General features: G+C 39.7%; 1 protein-coding gene across 17 annotated transcripts in view; it reads left to right on the top strand.

Moving 5' to 3' along the window:
- BNC2 (basonuclin zinc finger protein 2) overlaps nucleotides 1–21,017 on the top strand; it is a 416,788-nt gene that overhangs the window by 147,693 nt on the left and 248,078 nt on the right. Inside the window, exon 1 of one of the 17 annotated variants that reach the window (XM_070589734.1) lies at nucleotides 3,362–3,540. The exons of 11 other annotated variants lie outside the window; for them this stretch is intronic. Coding sequence is in view for 4 of the 6 variants with exons in the window: in XM_070589731.1 (XP_070445832.1) it covers nucleotides 4,054–4,056 (3 nt within the window). In the remaining 2 variants the exon portion in view is untranslated. Of the gene's footprint in view, nucleotides 1–3,361; nucleotides 3,541–3,641; nucleotides 4,057–21,017 lie in introns of those variants that run through there. 5 more of the 17 variants (XM_070589736.1, XM_070589731.1, XM_070589733.1 and 2 more) reach the window with 5 other exon arrangements.

The raw sequence follows: 21,017 nt of genomic DNA, 5'->3' as shown, positions 1-21,017 counted from the left end.
CCTCCCTGTCTCAACGCTAACTAAATAAAATAAGCTTCGCCCTCCCTTCCCTTCCTATTTTGATAAGCTCTTTCTTTGGAACTCTGGTGGCTTTGCGAGAGTACTGTTTAATTAGAATCCAATTGTCAGCAGCTTCTCTTCCGCTGGGTGTGCTGAGAGACTTAAGTAAGTTTCCGTAAAGTAAATTCTGATGATGGCAGCTCGGGTTGCTGATTCAAGTTATTCCTTCTCTTCTGTGTCACTTTTGACGGATGGTACCTAATGCAATCAACCACAGGCCAAGAAAGCCTTTTCTTTGGTGCTGTTAGTAACTGGACCAGGAGTTCCCCTCCTCCCTTGATCTCTCCTTCAGACGCTCACTGCTTCCTGCCACCCCCACCAATCTGTCCTTCAGCCCAAATAGGAAAGCGAAAAGAACCTCGAGACAACTTAGGACAGGCTTTTCCTAAACCTCCATTTCCCAGTGGTGAAGCCGAAGCTGCCTCCCTTTGCGTGCGTTTTTGATAAATTTAAGAAGTCAAATCGCTGACACAGATAGATAATCCAAGTGTATAGGGTGAAGAGTTATAAATTAACACATTATTCCTCTTAATGTGAAATACTTGAGAATGCATTTTCTCAGTCCCCTGACATCTACCCGGTGAGGGCTCGCATTGTACTTTTCAAGTGGCATTGATTTGTTAAAACGCTGAATTAGCATCTCAGGCCAGCTGCTTGATCCACTGTTGTGTCGTGGGGCTCCAGTTCCTCCCCTCTTCCCCAGCCATCCCTTTTTTTTCCTTCTGTCTCCCTTTCCCTGGTTCTTTTCAATTCGCTCCTTCCCATCTCATTCTTACTCTTTCTCTCTCATCCCCTTCTTTCCTGTTGCTTTTCTTCCAGTCTGTTTTCATCCCACACCATCTCTTTCCTTTTCTCTCCTGCCCTCCTTTATCCACACCTCTCCTTTCCCTTCTTATCTCCTTGCCTCTTAGGTTTGCCCTCAGGCAGGGTTCGAGTCTGCGGGCTGCCTGGGTGTGGGGGCAGTGCTGGATGCTTTAGGCAATCTCATAGCTCCAAGTGGACTCTTGGGAAGAATAAATTAACATATTTGTGCTCCTTGTAATAGAAGTTGGTGAGAAAAATCTCATCTCTTCTGCTTTCTAGAAATTAAAAGGTAAACTTGTATTTCTAAAGGTCATTTAACGTAGTAAGACTTTCTTTTGGTTGAAGGAAAATGAAAATCACCGATGGTTATCGTAGATTTGATTATCTCACCAAGTGTACGCAACTGAAAGATGTTAATATTTCTACAAAACTTTCAGATTTTTGCAACTTTTCGCATTTCAGTGAACTTACTGATTGGACATTCTTTTCTAGTAGGTTCTATATTGTTCTGATTCCACTTATTTGTATTGGTACAATTTCATATAAAACAGGATTTCCTCATTTTGATGCATCACTCTACCCTTGTAGTGAATAAATTATAAAATTGGTTAACAGTTTGTTTAGAAATGCAATGAGGTGGGTTATCACTTCTTTTAGCACTGAAGTTCCAGAGGTCTTCAGAGGAAACGCATCACAACTGAGGGTTTAATAGCTGCAATGTGCCTGTTCACAGACCTTTGTTCTTTTCCTTCTCTGGATATTGGTCCAAGATACTTTGGGATCACTGTGTTGGTTAATTTCATATGAGGAAAAAAAAGTATATCTGTCTAGCCTTAAATAGAAATAATCCTCAGTAATTTTAATCTCAAGGCTTTATGTGGTGCTGTCTTCAATTTTACTAAGTTTCCCACTAGTAACATCAAAATTAGAATTTTAATTTACATTGATAATAAATCAGATTACTTAAAGAAATCAAATGTCTTTATTCCTGTGTTTTATATAGATTAAAATGACAGTTTGATTTCAGCATTTGCATTTTAAAATGGAAGTATTTCACATAGGTTTTTGATAATCTTTGCTTCTCTCTCGGGTTGATTTCCCACCGCCTGCTCCCCAAGTCAAATATAATTCCTTTTTTTAAAAAAAAAAAAGTAATTGCTGTTCTACTATCTAGAATTAGCATGGCTTGGCTAAGGTGAAGGGATTAGAATGACTTTTCAAGGCATGATAATGTCTGTTTAAAGAAAAAGAAAAAAGTCTTTTAACTAGGGCTTAAGACTAATTCCAGCTACTAAGGAGACAAAAATTACACTAAAGAAGACAATTTGGTTTTATTTTATATGTGCATGTTAACTTGCTTAGAGATCATCATTTTGTATTTTAGGGTATCTCTTAGATGAAATAAGATGTTCTTCATTTGTTACTGAGAAGAGGACAGGGCCTCACTCTAGGAGATTAAAGCTGAGCATCTTCTGCGTTTGGCAGCAGTAATCACAGTTCACCTGGCTGTAGTTCAGGGTCAGGGCAAGGAGGAGGGACTTGCTGCCTTTTAGAACTGCCTGTGACTCTTGTAACAGGACGAATAAGAAGACAAAATTATAGGGCAAGGCTGAAAGTGAACGTGCTCCATGTGAAAACAGTTAATGATCAGAAAAGAAAAAAAGTGAATAATCAGAAAAGTAAAAACTGGAAGGCATACCTTAGTATTGGGGGAGAAGTTGAGGATAAAGGAAAAAGGGATTTTGGGGACAAAGTTATAGTATCCGGTAACTTACAAAATTAATCAAAATTAATGCTGTTGTAATTGCTTATAAAGGGCCCAACTGACATCACAGCAGAGTTCAAGTATTTTTTAACTTTTAATGTGATTAATTTTTCATTTGTTGTGCATCTATTTTGCCTTGTTCCTTAGTTTGTCAGTGATGTTCCTTGAAGGCAGAAATCTGTGCACAAGTAATAAATCAATAAATGTAGGGTTTTGGGATCTGATTTGCTGCTTGTTTTGTTAGTCCTTTAGCCACATGAAACGGTTAAGTGTGGATGTTTTAGAATTCAACACCTTTGAGTTACTCTCTAAAATTCTCAGGAGAAATCAGAATTATTTCTGTTTTTGTATTTTGTAAGTCTAAATTAAATGTCACTTAAATGCGAAAGAACTGGCAGCTTTGATAAGTAGTCCCCAAAGCAAACCATTTTGTCAGTAATCATAACCTAATTATGAATGCAAATGCAAAGTTTGTTTTTTTAAAAAGTCCAAAACAAACAAAGGAAAAAGAAAAACAGACCCCTCCACCACACGGGGGGGAAAGCATCCCCACGCTTGAGACGTGAGACTTTCAGTAGTAGCAGCAATAATAAGAAAGAACCTTTGGCATCGGCCCAAGGCCTGTTGAGAGAGAGCAGCAAATGGCCTTCGCAGTGTGTGGCTCTGCAGAAGTTCCAGAGTGACACATGCATCACAAGCCGGTCACAATGCGAGGGGTCAGGGGTCATGTTCAAGAGCAGGGTGTTGCTGGACAAGGCTGAGGAAGCAGAGGTGGCCCCTCTGTGCTCAGCGTGTGGGTCTGTGTACTCCTTTCCCGTCAAAGCTGGCCCAGCACGGCCAAAAAAGCCGTTCCTTGGCAGGGTTCGATGGCAGGATGATGTAGTCTGTTGTGACTAGTGCATTCCTTTCAGGTTAAACTAGGGAAATGGCATTGTGTTAAAATTCCAAGTCGCATGAATGTTTTATTGCCACAGTGCATTTAGCCCTCCAGGGGAGTGTGTGTGGCGGCAGCGGCGGTGGGGGTGGGGTGGGGTGGGGGTGGGTGACTTAGAAACTCAGGAACTATCAGAAGAACACTTCCCTTGGAAAATTTTACCCACCAGCGTGAAGCTGATTTGCTGTGATGGTCACTTAGAAGGGTTTCGCTTTTTCCTAAACCTTGGCTGTTTAAAGCCTTGCAGTCTGGACAATTAACAGCTGAAGAAAATATGACAAGACACACGCAAAAAGGTTGGGAGATAGAGAGGAGGAATGCGCCCGAAAGGAGCTGAGCTGCCTTCTCGTGTAAACTGGCCGAGCGGGGGCCCCCTCCCCCGGCCTGGGTCCCTGTCCCTGCCCTTCCCCAGGCTGTGTTTTGCTGTCTGCCTGAAGGCCAGGAGTGATCTGTTAACCTTGCACCACTGACTGGGAGGCCACTGCCGCTCATGGTACTGTATGTTACCATTCGTACTCCCTCATTCCTTTTCACTGGCTGGTTTGGGTTTTTTTTTTTTTTTTTTTTTTAACCATTTCTCTCTAATACCGGTTTATATTCGTCAGAGGGATACAATTTTGGAATGCAGAAGGTCCGAGTTTATAACAAAACAAACTTAAGGATGGTACTTTTTTTTCCCCTTGGTGTTTAGAAGGGCTGAGCCGAGCCATTCTAATTCAATTGCAGCCAGAGGTTTCCAGTGTGATTTAAAATCAGGAATTCTGGAAATAGGACAGTTTAAAAGATGCCAGTTATCTGGGCTGTGGATCTGGTGAAGGGACTTGCTTGTGAGACCATGTGAGCATCTTCAGGGTTTTAGGACCTTTTCAGGCTCTGCAGTTGTCTCAGGTATACGCATTTTGCTGATTGCCCCCACCCCTGTCCCTCTCCAGGGGAAACTCTAGGCTTCCTCATTCACTGTTCCAGTTGTTTTGGGCTTCCAGTTACTCAGGGTGTATATGATCTGACTTCAATTGTAATTGTGCTTGTTTCATGTAACACTCAGGGCTGCTTCATGATTTGATCTGACTCAAATGAATTTATAATAGATTGAAATGTGGACGTATGGAACAGCCTTCTGATTTTCTATTGTGACTTTATAAAATATTCCCGCAGTTAATTTTTTCCCAATGTCTAGGAGAAACATGGATTATTTTGGGCTTACCTATGGAAGGATGTCATAATAGTTTGAATTTTAGTTTTGAATTGCCTTTCTATTTCTCTTCACTTTCAAACCTTAATACTTTCTTTGTTTTCATGTTCTTGTGATGTGTCATTTTCTCTTCCTTAATAGTGCACATATATATACACACACAGAGTTGTGTATGTGTGTGTGCGCCTGTGTGTGCAGCTATACTCTGATAACTTCCAAAAGATGCAGGGGAAAACTTGTAGAGTTGTTAAACTACGATAGTTTTCCATTGATAAGTTATTTTTTACAATGTTATGTGACAGAAATTTAACTCAAGAATGTACCACAAAAAAGTAAACTATGGGTGGGTTTGTGTGCCCTGTTTATAGAGGTTTTGGTACATGATTTATGTATTTCTATAAAACGATGATTTTGTCAAGATAGACCTCCTGAGTTTAATCTGATTAACGCTGTCTGTTTGATGGTTTGCTCTTTATAAACAGATAGATTCATATTGTTTATGGGAGGTCTTAAACCAACAAGCAGTTAACTCTATGGCAAAATCAAGATTTATGTATGGACTTGGCACTTCAAATTTTAGACGAATTCATTGGATATTTTCCCTTACATTCTAGAGAACACTCGCTTTAAGAATTATTTCTTTTTACTCTGTTGGGTTGTAGTAAAGTAATGATGGGGGTTTTCTTTGGGTGATTTTTGTTTTAATTTTAAATTTTAAAGTGCAGCTTTCAGAAGAATATTAAACTTGCTTGGTGCTAGTTTTGTTTTTTTTCTTGCAGCCAATTTCAAAATTAATTCTTTTTCCTAAATAGTAGAAAAACTTAATAGTGCCACATTAAGAAGAAAATCTATCATGTACATTTAGATTACCTAAAAATGTATTTGTTATCCTGATCGTGGAAGCAGTTTTTCATTGTAAAAAGGATGTAGTTGTATTCTCCCCTTTCCAATTTGATTTATTAAAAATTTCCTTTCATAATCCAAGAGGGAAAGAGTGGAATTACTCCAATATCATGTTTCTCTAATAAGAAAATTAAAATTGATTTAGGATTTTTTTCCCCTAAAAATTATGCTTTCTGAAAAATATCAATCTTTTTCTTTTAGCATTTTTCTGTTCCCATTGTACCAGATGTTATTGTTTGACATTGTAGAATTCTAGGGGGGCTTAAAACATTGGACCTGAGTTCAGATTCTAGTGTTCCCACTTATTAGTCTCGTGACCTTGGGTAAGTCACTTTGTCTCGAACCTTTATTTTCTTTAATTTTAAAATGAAGAAAAGAACACTTAGCTTGAGAATTTGTCAGGAAGATGAAATGAGACAACACATGTGAAGAAGCTCCAGTGCATAGTAGATATTCAGTAAACTGGAAGTCCCATTCTTTGAGCTTGCCCTGTGGCAAACTTGGGAAGCTTCAATTTTTGGAAACAAGGGGGTAAATTTAAATGTTTTAATTTCTTTAATTATCTATGGGAAAGGAGATATTAGGCATCGGCAGACAACTTGCTTTATTTCTGAGACTCTCTTGTGTCAACCATTAGTCTTGCATTTTTGCCACTTTGCAAATTCTCACCAGGTTGGCCTTCATGAATGTCAGCGTGATGCTGTTATTTCTGTGATATCAGTTGTGGCTAATGATAGACAACAGGCTAAGTTGGCAAATTCTGTTGGATTCTGTTTACCCTTGTATCATCAGTTCTAATCATTTCCTTGAATTGGAGCTTCTTGCCTTATTATATTCATTATCAGTAGCACTTTATGGTGGAGCTTGATGTTCAGTTTTACAGGTAAGACCCCTGCCTCTGTCCCCAGCTTTGTGAATATTCTCTTGTATTTATGGAATTAAGGTCACACTAAAGCTAATAGTATTTATACTTCTCAGTAGAATTAAATGAAATAGTAGCAAGCAACCTACACGTATATTGGGCAATATTTTATCTCCGTTTACAGTCTTGCTCAATGCCTTAAGTGTAGTTAAAGGCTTGGGAACTATTTGTTGAACCAAATGTGCTTCTTTTATTGTTTTTTAATCCCGAATTATGTTTTTATTGAAAGTAATTGTGTTCCCATGTGTAGTACATCAGTACGGTCATAGATGGTCTTTGATTAGCTTTGTTATTTTGCCTAATATATAGTGTCTTTCAGCCAACCCTAGTTTGAACATACTGCATCTTAAGATCTAACATAAATATTTGGCTTAGTGTTTATTTTCGCCTGTTACTTAGAGTAAAGGAATCAGGATCAAAAACTAATTATCTCATAGCTACCTCTTAGCTCACACAATGTGCTGGGGTTGGTACCCACGTGACCTATTCACTTATTATAAAAGCAATCTGGGCAGGTAGAATCATTTTCATTTTACAGACGAGGAAATAAAAGTCTAAAATGTGTATCCAGGAGGTTGACCCCAAAGTCTTTGCTTTTAAAAACTCTGTTACATTCTTCATCCATCTATAACTTAAGCTAGCTATGGAAAAAAAAATCTGTTGTAGAGCCCGCTGGTTTTTGTTTTTCCCCTTTCAAATTAAATTTTACAAGGAAGCTGATATGTAGAACTGATAAAAATTAGAGCTGCTCTAGAGGAAAAGAGGCACAGCTGCAGAGTCCTACTTTCTAGCCTCTACGAGGATCCATGGAATACGTGGTTAGAAAACTGTAGCCTCATGGCCCCATATCCCCAGAAAACACGACAGGGCAAAACCTCAGCTTCCCCATCTGGGAGTTGAAGGGTTTGTGTATCTTGAGTTTGGAGGTGCAATTGGGGGAATTCACAGGAAAAGCTAATCACTGCACAATTTGAAAAGAGAATATATCTAAGAGAAAAATACTGTGGGGTAAATAATCAATGTAAAAAAATTACAGTTATATCGTACAGCTTTTCACATGTTAATTTTTGGGGCACAGAGTTTGTTTATAGCAGTGAAATAATTCTATAGTGGGAAAAAAACCAAGTCACAGTTTTATGTCCAGTTGGACTCCGTGTCTACAGATGTATACAGATTCTACTTCAGTTTGAAAATCTTAAAAAGTTTTTGTGCTCCATATAATGGTATAACATATATATAAATAGATATGCATATCATATGTATATGCATATATGTGTAAATGTAAGGATGGAGAATATGGATAGGTTTAACTCAGAAAATAATGTAAAAAACATACTATTTAAAAGAAATTGCTTTTAAAACAAATTAATTGATGTGGTAATTTTGTAATATCTTTACAAACCAGGAATTTCAAGTTTTCTCACCTGCTAGATTTATATTGAGATTTTATACAGTACTTCGTTAGAAATACAATTTCTATTTCATGAGCATGGGGGAGTTCAGACTTTTGAGTCAGATGTATCTGCATTTGAAGTGATCTCTTCTTTATGAGAGTTTGGAAAAGTTATATAACCTCTCTGAGCCTCAGTTACTTCATTTATAAAATGAGGTTGGAAATGATGCCTGTGAAGTTTGGCACAGAGAGGGTGAGCTGTGTTGGTTCTTTTAGCAATGTCTTCTGTCGTTCCTGTTGTAGTTTGTAAGCCTTTTGCAGTGTTGACTTAACATCTCTTTATCAGTGGTGGTACAGGTTCTTAATAATTGTATCCTGTACATCCTTGGCCTTTTCAGTTACCAGTTTAAAAAACAGTTGTGCCAATCTTGCAGAAGCTTACTTTTGTTGAAGAAAATGAGGGTGGAGAAAAATCTCTCCTCTCTTACTCTTCACTGAGAATCAGTCACTGAGCAGCATAATTCTAAAATCTTATGTGGCTTTTGGGTACTTTATGAACCTTTTTATGGGAACCCAGAAGCAAGACGCTGATTGAATTAATACATTTCCTTCAAGGGACTGTTTGTTAACCTCTCCTCTTCCTCCTAACCCATGCATGCTTTTCTCAGGGACTTTTTTGATCCAATACTGAGATTGCCACGTATAGTGAGGATGCCAGTCCATAGATATGCACTTTATTGGTAAACCTAAGAGCCTGTCTTTTAAAAAAAAAATTATTATTTCACAGAACGTGAAGTCTTTTGCTTTCTGATTGGCCCCGAACTAACATCTGTTGTCAATCTTTCTTTTGTTTTGTTTTGTTTTTTTCTTCTTCTCCCCAAAACCCCCCAGTACATAGTTGTATATTCTAGTTGTAGGTACTTCTGGTTCTGCTGTGTGGGACGCTGCCTTAGCATGGCTTGACGAGCGGTGCTAGGTCTATGCCCAGGATTGGAACCGGTGAAACCCTGGGCTGCCTAAGTGGAGCGTGCAAGCTTAACCCCTCAGCCACAGGGCTGGCCCCGAGCCTTTCTGTTTTTTTTTAGTTTATTTTTTTGGGGAGGAAGATTCACCCTTGAGCTAACATCCATTGCCAAACCTCCTCTTTTTCTCTTTTTGCTTGAGGAAGATAAGCCCTGAGCTAACATCTGCACCCGTCTTCCTCTACAGCTACAGTGTGTCTGATGAGTGGAGCAGGTCCACACTCAGGATCTGAACTCTTGAACCTGGAAGTGGAGTGCATAGAACTTTATCCACTCGGCCATGGTGCCATCCCCCTCTGTCTGTAAAACAAACAAAAAGGAAAAACCAGAACAGCAATAACAAAACCGAAAACCCTACCCAAACCAAAAACTTACCAAAACACCTTTATTTTCTGAAAAACCCACTGCTTTCTAAAATGCAGAATCTTAAACTTTGCACACTGATTTTAATTTTTAATAGCTGTAAACTTTTTTTTTTTTTTTACAGCTTTTGTAAAAATGATATGTATTTATTGTGCAGATCTGATGAAGAAAACTGCAAAGATGGGCTGGTCTGGTGGTGTAGTGGTAAAGTTCTTGTGCTCTGCTTTGGTGGCCTGGGGCTGGCAAGTTCGGATCCCCAGTGTGGACCTACGCACCGCTTGTCAAGCCATGCTGTGGTAGGCATCTCACATATAAAGTAGAGGAAGATGGGCACAGATTTTAGCTCAGGCCAATCTTCCTCTGCAAAAAGAGGAGGCTGGCGGCAGATGTTAGCTCAGGGCTAATCTTCCTCAGAAAGAAAAAAAGAAAACTACAAAGAGAGTAAAAAATATCTGAAAGAGTGCCATCAAGGAACCATTTTATAAACATCATTTTAGTCATCTTTCTTCATTTATGTGTACATACAGATGTGTTGATAGATACTAGTTACATAAAGGGATTATGGATATGTGACTGCCTTTTCTTTTTTGAATTGTGTCCTAGATATCTTTCCATGTCTGTAAACATAGATATCTGTCATAATTTTTAATGGATTTTTAGTATATCATTGTATCATAATTTCCTTAATGAGTTCTTGGTTTGTGGACATTGAGGTGTTGCCAGCTCTTTTCTTTTCTTTTCTTTTTTTAAAGGTTGGCACTTGAGCGAACATCTGTTGCCAATCTTCTTTTTATTTGCTTCTCCCCAGAGCCCCCCAGTCTGTAGTTGTATATCTAGTTGTGGGTCCTTCTAGTTGTTGCGTGTGGGATGCCGCCTCAGCACAGCTTGACTAGTGGTGCCATGTCCGCCCCCAGGGTCTGAACTGCCGAAACCCTGGGCCGCGAAGCGAAGCGTGCAAACTTAACCACTCAGCCATGCGGCCGGCCCCAGCCAGCTCTTTTCTTTTATAAAGAGTGGTGCTTCAATATGAACATTCTTTTTCACCCTTGTATTCATATTTCCTAAAGGTGAATTCTTGAAAGTGATGCTGCTGGGGGAAGAGGTATAATTTTGCACGCTTTAAACTGGGTTGGAAAACCTTTTCTGTAAAGGGCCAGACTGTAAATATTTTAGGCAGCCCTATGTTTTTCTGTAGCAACTATTTAACTCTGTGTTTGTAGCTGCAAACAGCCGTAGACTATATGTAAAGGAACAGGCCTGGCTGTAGTATTTCAGTGAAACTTAATTTACATACATAGGCAGCCAGGTAGCCTTTGGCTCTCCATTCCTCAGGCTGTAGTTGCCTACCCCTGACTTGAAACAAAGTAGAAACTGATTAGGGATGGAAATTTACCTCCAGTTGGCTGTAAGCTGCTTTCATAGTATCTTAGAAATGTGTTCCTATCTCGGTGCAGTGTAGTGTACTGATTACTTTCTTTCTAGGTATTTGGTAATCAATACCTGTTTTAAAGAGCTTATTAAAGCAGGTTTTCATACCTGCCCCTACTCCAAAGCCTAGTAAATTTTAAACTAAGAGGCTGTACATGCCAGTGTATATTTTTATCATTCTATAGATTTCAGCATATGTTGACAACTTGTGGGGCAGAGAAAGACCTCTTAAACTTATATTGTAGAGGAAATGTTGTGTATTTTCTCACCTGTAGGAGATTACTTTGATGGAGTAAGGTTCTAGAGGCATCCTGAAGTAAGCTGGAAGGAAGGACAGTCCAGCAAGAGAAGTATAATTTCCACTGAAATATACCACAGATCAGCAGAGTGACATTGAATTAGTTACTGAACCTTTACAGGCTATAAATTATACTCAAAAGAATGCTCTGTGCATAAATAGTAACCTCCTTGCATCTTGAATTTCTATAAAGTAGGAATTATTGGCCCCTAACTGCCTTAAGGGTATTTGTTGAGGATGAAGTGGAATAATGATATAGTTAAAAATCACTCTATTTGCAACATTGGGTCACTGGTGCCACTATGAATTTTAAGAGATTTATTTATTATTTATTTTGCATGTATTTGTTGGCTGTCTGCTGTGTGTAAAGCAGTGTGGTAGGTATGGGGGAATACAAAGAGAAGTAAGTTAGTTCTTGCTGTTAAGGAGAGAAAAACATGTATTTAAAGTATAAGGTTGTGAGGTGCTGTGAGCCCTAAGGATGGTTTAACACTGGGGAGGAGATCCCTTCTGCCTGGGACATCAGGAAACTTAGTTGACGTGGTGGCTTCAGGAAGTATGGAGATTTTCAAAAGTATAATGCTGGGGAGAGGATTCCAAAAAGAGCAGCATAAGAACTGTGTCAAATTAGGAAAGCCCAAAATCAGTGTGCGAGAGACATTAAATAATCTAGTTGGACTGTCTATTATGTATTTGTCACGAAGGAGGAGAAGACAAAGCTGGAAAACAGGGCAGAGTTAGATCGTAGAGGGCCTGGAAGGAACTGTAATTGGTAATTTGTGGGGGGACTCTAAACATCGTCTAGGAGAATATGTTTGACAGTTGGAGGGGTGGGATGATAAAGTTGGGATTATCACTTAAGGGTTATGGCAAAGGTCTGAGCATGCACTCGTTAGAAATGATCGGGAAGGAGAGAAATGATCTGGAAAGCGTGTGGGGGGACAGCTGACGAGACTGAAAGGGAAGAATGGACAAGCTTTCAGGATTTACTGGGCTCGGGAAATAAAGGGAAAGCTTTTAATCATGATCTATGGTTCTCAGTCTTTGTTAATGGGATTATGATGGTAACATTGCAAAATACAGCAAAGGCAGGGGAGAGCTGGAGTAAAGAAAGATAGCAGTGAACTTGTTTGCTTTTTGGTTTAGCTCGACGTGTTAACTGAGTTTTTTGAAAATTTCTAGTGAAAGCTTGAAAGTACAGGACTAAAATCCACATGAGAGGAAAGAAATAGGGATTTGGGAGCACAGTTCTCGTACAGGTGGTAGATGAAACCTGGGGAGAGCATCATGTCACCAAAAGGAAGGCACATAGACAGAAAATAAAATGTATTTTATAGCATTACTTATCATTAGGTAAGTTGATGACACAAGTAGCGCTCTCTGTATGTGAAGCTACTAACGCCAAATAGAAACAAAAAAGAAAACCACTTTTTTTTAATAAATATTTTATTGTTTTTTTTTTTTTTTTTGAGGAAGATTAGCCCTGAGCTAACATCAGCCATCAATCCTCCTCTTTTTGTTGAGGAAGACCAGCCCTGAGCTAACATCCGTGCCCATCTTCCTCTACTTTATATGTGGGACGCCTACTACAGCATGGCTTGCCAAGCTGTGCCACGTCCGCACACGGGATCTGAACCGGTGAACCCCAGGCTGCTGAAGCATAACATGCGCACTTAACTGCTGCACCACTGGGCCAGACCCAGAAAAAACCGCGTATTTTATCATTTATAAAGCATTCTGTTGTCTACTAAGCTTCTCCTTGTAGTTTCTAAAGCCATATTTTACTCCTAGATTTTAGCAGTAAAATATGTTCAGTTTGGAAAAAATACCTTATAAGATCTCCAAGGAAAATAGAAGAACTTTTACTTGATCTTCTTACCACTTCCTGAGACCCTCAGTAATGAAGAGGTGCCATTGGTGGGAGAGATTTACATTCACCCTTTACCTGTCTGGTGCAGAATGCTGCCGCTTTTCATCCCTCCCACACGTCATGGCAGTTGAGACCAGTGCACTGGGGATGGGGGCGTGGGTGTTCCATAGAAATCAACTTTGTATGTTTTTGTGCGTTTTCTCGTTTGGTCTGGGGTCCTCAGCAGGCTTGGAGGGGGAATTGTGCAGTACACAGTGTGAGTTGGCAAAGTTTCTGCTGTGTGGAGCAGCAGGATGGAATCTGCTTCCCCATTTCTTTTCTTTTCTTAACATTACCTGTGTTTGGACTTTGCATGCAAAGAAAACCAAGTTGATTCATTGATCTTCAGCATGCTACTTTACGAGCCTTGGCAGCCTGGTAAGAGCTCCCGTGGCCCTCCTGTTTACAGCAGGAGGAATTCCTCTGGTCTGTTGGTATGATCTGTGGCCTTCCTTCAGGCTCACTCTTCAGAGTAAGTCTAACTCATGTAAAATGGGGTAAGGGGCTAGTCCAGAGGAGTATGCAGCTGTAACCAACCACTGTGCATTAAATCTAGTGTTATGAGCTTGTTGTATTTCATCTCTTAAACCATGTATAGCTAAACTTTTTTTTTTTTAATCATAGTAGGTTTATTGTAGGTGGTTCAATGGGTAACTTGAAATGTTGAGGGTTTTTTGGGGGGGTAATATCTGTTCTCTTGCTAATTGGCACATAATACATTCTTCTATCATATTTCATTCCTCCTACTCCCTTTTGTACTTTCTCACATACTTTTTTCAATCACCTTTTTCTCTTCAGTGTATTAAATTTAGGGAGGAAACCCCCCCCTTTTGATTTGTCCCATTTTTTGCCTCTGATGAAGATCCAGTTAAATGCACCTGTTTTCTTCCAAAGTGAACTCTTCTAAAAAAAATGCCAACCCCTCAAAAAAGACCAATTTGGTGGCTTGGTGATCATTACTTGGCAGCAAGCTCTTTCTCCTGATTAGAGACAGTTAAATTCATCCTCATTCCTGATTGCTATGGAAAAGCAGGGAGAGAAGCTGGGTGGTGCAAACCCAGTGGCTGAGTTCAAGGGGACCTGGATAATTTTGAAGTGATTCTAGATTAAATGCCAAAGTTAATGTCTGTCCCCAAATCATTTCCTTCTGATGATGGCAGCATATGTGGAGTTGGCCATACCACTGCTCCTTACGTGGCTTGCTCATTTTGGCTTTCTCTCTTAAGAGTCTCCTTTCTTAACTCTCCTCTTTCCTTCTGAGTGAGATTTTGGGAGATCCTGGATCTTATTTCCTGGTGTAGGTTCCTTCCTTCTTCCCTCAGTTTTTTCTTTTTTTTTGTTTTTATAGGCCTGTCTCTTCTAAAACTAAGTCTTCAGCTAGAGAGCTTTTGCCTTACCAGTTCTTTATTGATTCCCTAGTTTATTTAGGCTAGCGGTTCTCAAAAACTGCTCACTAAAAGCAAATGGCTGGCTTGTCAGAACCCCTAGTGCTTCTGTCACAGTAGGTCTCAGGTGGGGCCTGCAGATGCATTCCAAACAAGTTCCCAGGTGGTGCTAATAATGTTCCCTGGCTGAGGAGGACACCTCGAACCACTGACTTAGTCTGTGGGTTTTGTCTATCAGTTTGCTGCCTTTGTTTTTTTTCCCCAAAAGGATAAGATTTCTTCAGATCTTTTTCACTCCTGTTCCCTGGAAGCTCCTTATTTTTCTTTCACTAGCATGAAAGAGAACTCAGAAAGTTGCCTCGTGTTTTAATTGTGCCGGGCTTGGTTGGGGCAGCATTGGCGAAGACTGAAATGTGCCACTTCCCTCCACTTCCCCCAACGAAGACACTAATGGCCAGTCTCTCAGAGCCTAGACAGATCTTTATTATCCTTCTCGGCACATTCTAGGACGCCCTCTAAAAGTCGATTGAGCTGGCTCCTGATTGAAGCTCATTGAATAGGTATAATTTTTAGTTTCCCTAATTGCTTATAATATTCCTTTGACACTTGAGGTTTGCTTCCGTCTCCCCCAGATTCCTTCCCTCACTGTCTCAAACTTCTCGGCCCTCGTGGGAGTGGCGTGCTGTGGGGGATTACCCGGGGAAGGAGCATTTCTAATACCCTGTTCACCAGATGCTTTGCCTATGTTGTCTCCTTCAGCCTTGCCAACTCTACATGGTAAATATGATTATTCCCATTTTACAGATGCAGGAGATAAGGCTCTGACTTGGTGAGTAACTGATCAGCTTTACAAGATACTGCAGCGGGGAGTTAAACAGAAGTTGAATTCCAAAGACTTTTCACAGTACCTGCCTTTAGCATGATTGGAGTTGAGCCTAGAGGGCAGAAAGAAAGTTAACCTGGGCATATTTAAGCCTACTTGAAATTTCACTTAAGGCCTGTCATCCAACGTCGCGATGTAGTGCCCGTAAGCAACAACCTGGAATGTTCAGTTTCCAAAATACTGAATTACGAGAATGATTGCAAACCAATTGAAAGTAATCTATTTCTGCACTGTAATTATAAAGCCCACCCATGGCACAGGTACAAATAACTTCATTCTCATTTTCTTCAGTGCTAAAACCCACATAAAAGAAGAGTTGGGGGGCCGGCCCCGTGGCTGAGTGGTTAAGTTCTCGCGCTCCGCTTTGGTGGCCCGGGGTTTTGCCGGTTTGGATCCTGGGTGCGAACATGGCACCGCTCATCAGGCCATGTTGAGGCAGTATCCCACATGCCACAACTAGAAGGACCCACAACTAAAATATATAACTATGTACTGGGGGGATTGGGAGAGAAAAAGCAATTAAAAAAAAAAAAAGTGGAGAAATAAACTGTGAAATGGTAGGAGACTTTCCTAGTAAAACACTAGGTTGATAGTTGAGAGAACTTTGTCTTGATTTCAGTTCTATCCATTTTAGCAAATGTGGAGGACAACCATAGTTATAGGCCTCAGTTTTCTTATTTAAGAATAAAAAGAGTGCAGTGGAAATTTCCTCCCCCCCTTACTTGTCTGATGTGGGAACTAATAAATATTATGTGTAAAGCCCTTTGAGCCTTCTGGAAGAAAGATTCTATGTAATTTTAGCATTATTCATGGTCCATTAGGCTCCTCAGGGTGTCACCAGGGAAGAGAGATTTTTACCTTTTATCCCACATTTCACAGTACAGAAACAAGGTATTTTTGTTGTTGTTTGTGGCTGTGAAAATCTCCTGTAATTGTACCTGCAGAGGTTGCTCCTGACACGGAGCCTAGGGCCCTGTTCTTTGGCAGCTCACCCAAGAGGACCAGCTCCCGGGGTGGAAAGAGAGAGAACCGCAGACAGTTCCTGGCTCCCGTGAGGATGCCCTGGCTCCCCCCCCCCATCCCCCAGCCCCCCATCATCTTCTGTGTCTGTCACCCTGTTGAGGAGCAGAATCACATGCTTGACCCTTTTCCCTTTTCTCATCCTGATCCTGTCCATTGTTCTGGGATGACTCCAAAGGAGACTGTCTGCTGTCCCTGTCAGTCCTTCTCCTGTAACATACCTCTCATCCTTGTCGTGTTCCTGTTGATACAACCCTGCCTCGTCTAAGGCCTCTATAAGAACGTGCGTATTTCTGACCATTCTGTACTGGAAAACGGATAAATACTGTTCCAACTCACCAGTACTGGCGATCAGCATGCGTTGTTTTCATTCTTAAGCTTTAGGTCCTATATTATACTTGTCCCTTCTGAGTCTTACTTAGCCTGGGGTTTCATGGCTGAAGAAGTGTAGGCCTGGAATGCTGTCTTCTAGTTAAACTGTAGCCTGAAAAATTAAGATGTAAGTTAACTGCCGATCCGCCGCCCTAGCTCACCTGACTTTTCAGTTTCTGCTTTATTTAGCAGTCGTATCTCCATCGCGTACATCTCCATCTTCTCAGAGTTTAGTAAGGAATTTCTTAATCGGCTCTTTCTCATGAGGGCTCCTGGCTAGCTTATTGTCAGATCCATTGCACTTAACGGTCTTCCTGAATTCTTTGCGTTATCTAACTAATTTTTCCTCTTGCTGCTGGGCATGGTCGAACCACTGAAATTAGGCTAAAGTTCTATCAGTGTTTTTCTCTGGCTTGCAATATGACAGACTTATACGCAGTCATGTCCCTGAGCCCTCCGATGGGATTCTTTTTTGGGTTTTCTCTCTCCCTCTCTCTCTCTTTTTTAAAACCAGTTTTCTATCCGTTCTTTTCCAAGTTCTTCTTGGGTTCAGATGGTTTGCCTTATCCCCTCACTGCTAGACTGAAGCCAGCGAAACACATGCACTTCTGAACTGACCTGGGTTGTGGCCAGCTTCACTGAAGAGACTTGAGCTGACATGGAAGTTAGTTTGTTTATTTAGGCTGTGACTTTTATAGCGCCCATCAGGCAAGTGCCTACCTGAATGTTTAATGTTTAAAAATAAAATTAAATTTCAGATGGGAAGAGAAGCAGCCCAGGCTCTATCAGCCCTTTTCTTGCTAATACGTTTCTTTTCCCGAGTTCTCATTTCTGTGCCTCTTTCTTTCTTCCTTTGTCCCCTTTGTCACACCCACCTTCTATCCCCATTCCCTTCAGATATTTTGAATGGTAACTCCCATTTACAATGTGGGGCTTTTTCTGTCCTCTTTTTCAGAAGTCTAGTCCCTAACAGTCTTTATGGTGTGATCTCAGTAAACAAAGAGCGTGCGCGCACGTGTGCATGTGCGTGTGTGTGTGTGTGTGTGTGTGTAGGAAGCCTGCCATATTTCCTCCCTGCCCCACAGAAAATGTGTTTTCTGGAAGCCCTTTTGACACTGAAGTGAGTGCCCACTGGCCCTCCCTTGCTGAAGTCTCCTGAGAGGAGAGAGAGAGAGAGGCCTTTATGCTTGTTGTCATATCTTTTGTTTCTGCTGATTATACACAAAGTAAGTTGTAAATAGCTCTCACACACCATGATTCCTTTGAGGTCTGTGCAGGAGGGGAGCTGTGCACTCAGCTTCAGCTCCCCCGGGGACTGCAGAGGGTCCCTTCTGAGGCCTCTTACTTCCTGTTACAGCACCAGCAGACTGGAATTTAGATGGAGAGGAGACGATTACCATCCCATAATTAAACCTATGGCAGAATGTTTAGAAATATTCACCCATCACTTTAGTATTTTTCTTTCTTTTTAACTTAAGTGTTTTTATTACTTTAAAAGCAAAATATATCAAGTTCAAAAAAGAATGAAAAGCGAAAAATCCCCTTAATCTTACTTCTTTTCGGAGATAAAAATCAATGTGAACATTTTGTGAAAATCATTGTAGAGCTTTGTTTTAAAGTATGGCATTGAGACAGATAAAATGGATAAAATTGGAATTCCCCAAATCAATTTAATTTTATATTCCAATGAAAACGGTGGTTAGGTACACACCATATTTTATTCTCTTAATTTAAAATGGAGTAATGATAAAAGGTTAGACAATTTATATCTGCTGTTTCTGTCAGTCATTTTTTTGATCGCTTATAGCTAACTGGCTAACTCCTGAGGCTTCTAAATCAAAAGGCCTAATTGTCTAGGTGTGCCGTTATTAACTAATTAGGTTATCAACTTTTATATCCTTTGTATTTTCCTTGGTGCATTTTGATGAATTAGGAAACAGAGCTTGTCTTTCCTTTAATTTTTTTTCTCTGATAATTAACAACACTAATTGTGGTAGATGGGGTGGGGAGCATTATTAGATGATGAACCCATCATCTAATAATGCTGTGCTGTTTTGGTTTGAAACTCAATTTCCTCATCTTTACAATATGGGAGTCCATTTTCATGGATCCTAATGGATTGTCTTCTGCTCAGAAATTCTAGGATTTTGAGTTGGAGAGGGCTGCCCATGACCCTCATAGTTCTTTTTCGTGATTTGGATTGTTGAAACATTCTAGTAGACTGGCACAATTTCCTTCCAGCTTATTCACAGACCTTTTTGTTTTCTCTCAGAAACTGTGTATTTCTAAGTGTCTGAGGTTGTAATTGAGTATAATTGTAGTTGTTTAACTTTCTCCTTTCCTCTTGAGAATGTTTATAAAATGCATTCTATGAGGGTAAAGAGAAACTGGGAACTTAGTATTTGTGACACGGTCAGAAAATATCAGGGTAAGTAGGAGTTTGTGTGCATGAAATAAAGTATTGTTTACACTTAATTTGCAATGTATACTCAGGCTCATGGAATCTGCTATAATCAGTTGTCACATTTATTGAGGTTTTATAGGAAGCTTTTTGGGGAGTTCATTTTGCTATGGAATATTCTAAGATTAATTTTTTTCCAGTCCTTCCATCGCACCCTCAGGAGAATCACTCTTGCAGAACTCATTAGAGTGCCTCCATATGTCAACTGAGGGGTGGAATCAGCATCATTGTGTGTGTGACATGACACACATGCAGTGTCTCTACTCTTCTCCATGCCCCATTTCTTTCCCGTTCCTCAAGTTAGAGGATACATTCCTTTTTACATTGCCTGTATTGTCCTAGGCCAAAGAGTAAGTAGTAGATCTTGATTTCTTGTAACTTCTCTGTTTCCTTTAATTGTCGTCTTTGTGATTTTTTTCACATGAAACATCCACAAATGTCTCCAGAATGGGTACCACTAACTGCAATTGTTACATGGTTTTCATTACCTTCTTCAGAATATGTTCTCAATTATTTTCTTATTTTTTAAGTTTGAGCTTTGCAGCTTTCTGGCATGTGACTCTGAACTAGCTATTTACCTATTCTAAGCCTCAGGGTTTTTTTTTTTTTTTTTTTCATTTGTAAAATGGAGATGCGCATATCCCATAAGATGGTTGAAAGGAAAAAATTGGGTTAATCTATATGTAAGGTGCCACATGGTGACTGGCACATTGCAAGTGTTCAGTAATTGTGACATCCCTCTCCTTCCCCTCTTGGGCTCCGCTGGTGAAATTTGTGGGTAAAGACTGGTTAAGTTCAAAGACAGATGACAATCTGTCCATTTCACCTTATGTAGATAGGCAGGAAGGAAGAAGAAGAGACTTGAAAAGAACGGGAGAGTTGAAACTAAAAATGTGTGAAGAGTTGACTGAGTGCTTTTATAAAAAATTAGTGATGTTCACTAGTGAATTTGCAAAGTGGAGCTTATTGAAAATTGTTTAAATTTGGAGAAGTGATCTGATTTGTGGGTCAAAAGAAAGAAAGAAATGCCTTCTATGGCAGCATGCTTGGCTGAAAACTGATCTCTGAAGAAAGAAAATTGATTGGCACAGATGATCCTAATTGGAATTAAAGAATAGAACAAAACAAAGCACCAAAGGAGGGCTTTGACTGGGAAAGAAGACAGGTGAGGTGAAGCCAATTGATGGATTGAGATTCAGTACATATAGATAGATGATTAATGAAGATAGTATGTGTTTGGAAATACTAAGTAGTGATTTAGAGAAATTTTTTTAAAAAGAAAAAAACAGGTTTAGTTGGAATCTAAATTATTTTGTCTTAAAAATTTTAAAATGAAGTAAACAAGTGACAGTAGGCAGTATTTCAGGATGAGATTGACTAATTATATTGGAAAACTTAATTTTGAAAGGGAATCTTAGTGGCTTTCAGGGTGGAATTCTAGATATAGAGAAACATTCACTAAATTGTAGCTGTTTTGTTATCATTTTTATTATTAGAACAGACATCAAGTAAACCTCTTAAGTGTAATTTAAAGATAGTAAGCAAATAAAGAATAAATATTGATAAATAAAGTCTGCCTGTGCTAACTTATACCAGGAACAGGAAAAAGAAATTTGAACAGGTGTGTTAAGAGTGCAAAGGAACTTTAGGTATTATAGAGAGCAATTTTCTTAATTCCCACATAAACAAATTAAAAGATAGAGGAAAAAATATCACTGACATCAGACAGAAAGTCTGTTTCTTTTTCCCTACACTCATTTCTTCTTTTCCTTCCTTTTTACCTTCCTTCTTCTCTCCTCTTTCTGTCCACAGATATTTATTAAGTGCCTACGTACTGGTCCATGCTGCGGATGCAAGGGGGAATAAAATTCATCTGGATCTTTTCCTTTTTGGGATTTACCTT

This window comes from Equus przewalskii, chromosome 22 (assembly GCF_037783145.1).
Source record: "Equus przewalskii isolate Varuska chromosome 22, EquPr2, whole genome shotgun sequence".
NCBI lineage: Eukaryota > Metazoa > Chordata > Mammalia > Perissodactyla > Equidae > Equus > Equus przewalskii.
The sequence above is the reverse complement of the archived record's forward strand: the minus strand, read 5'-3'. Positions and strand labels throughout refer to the sequence as shown.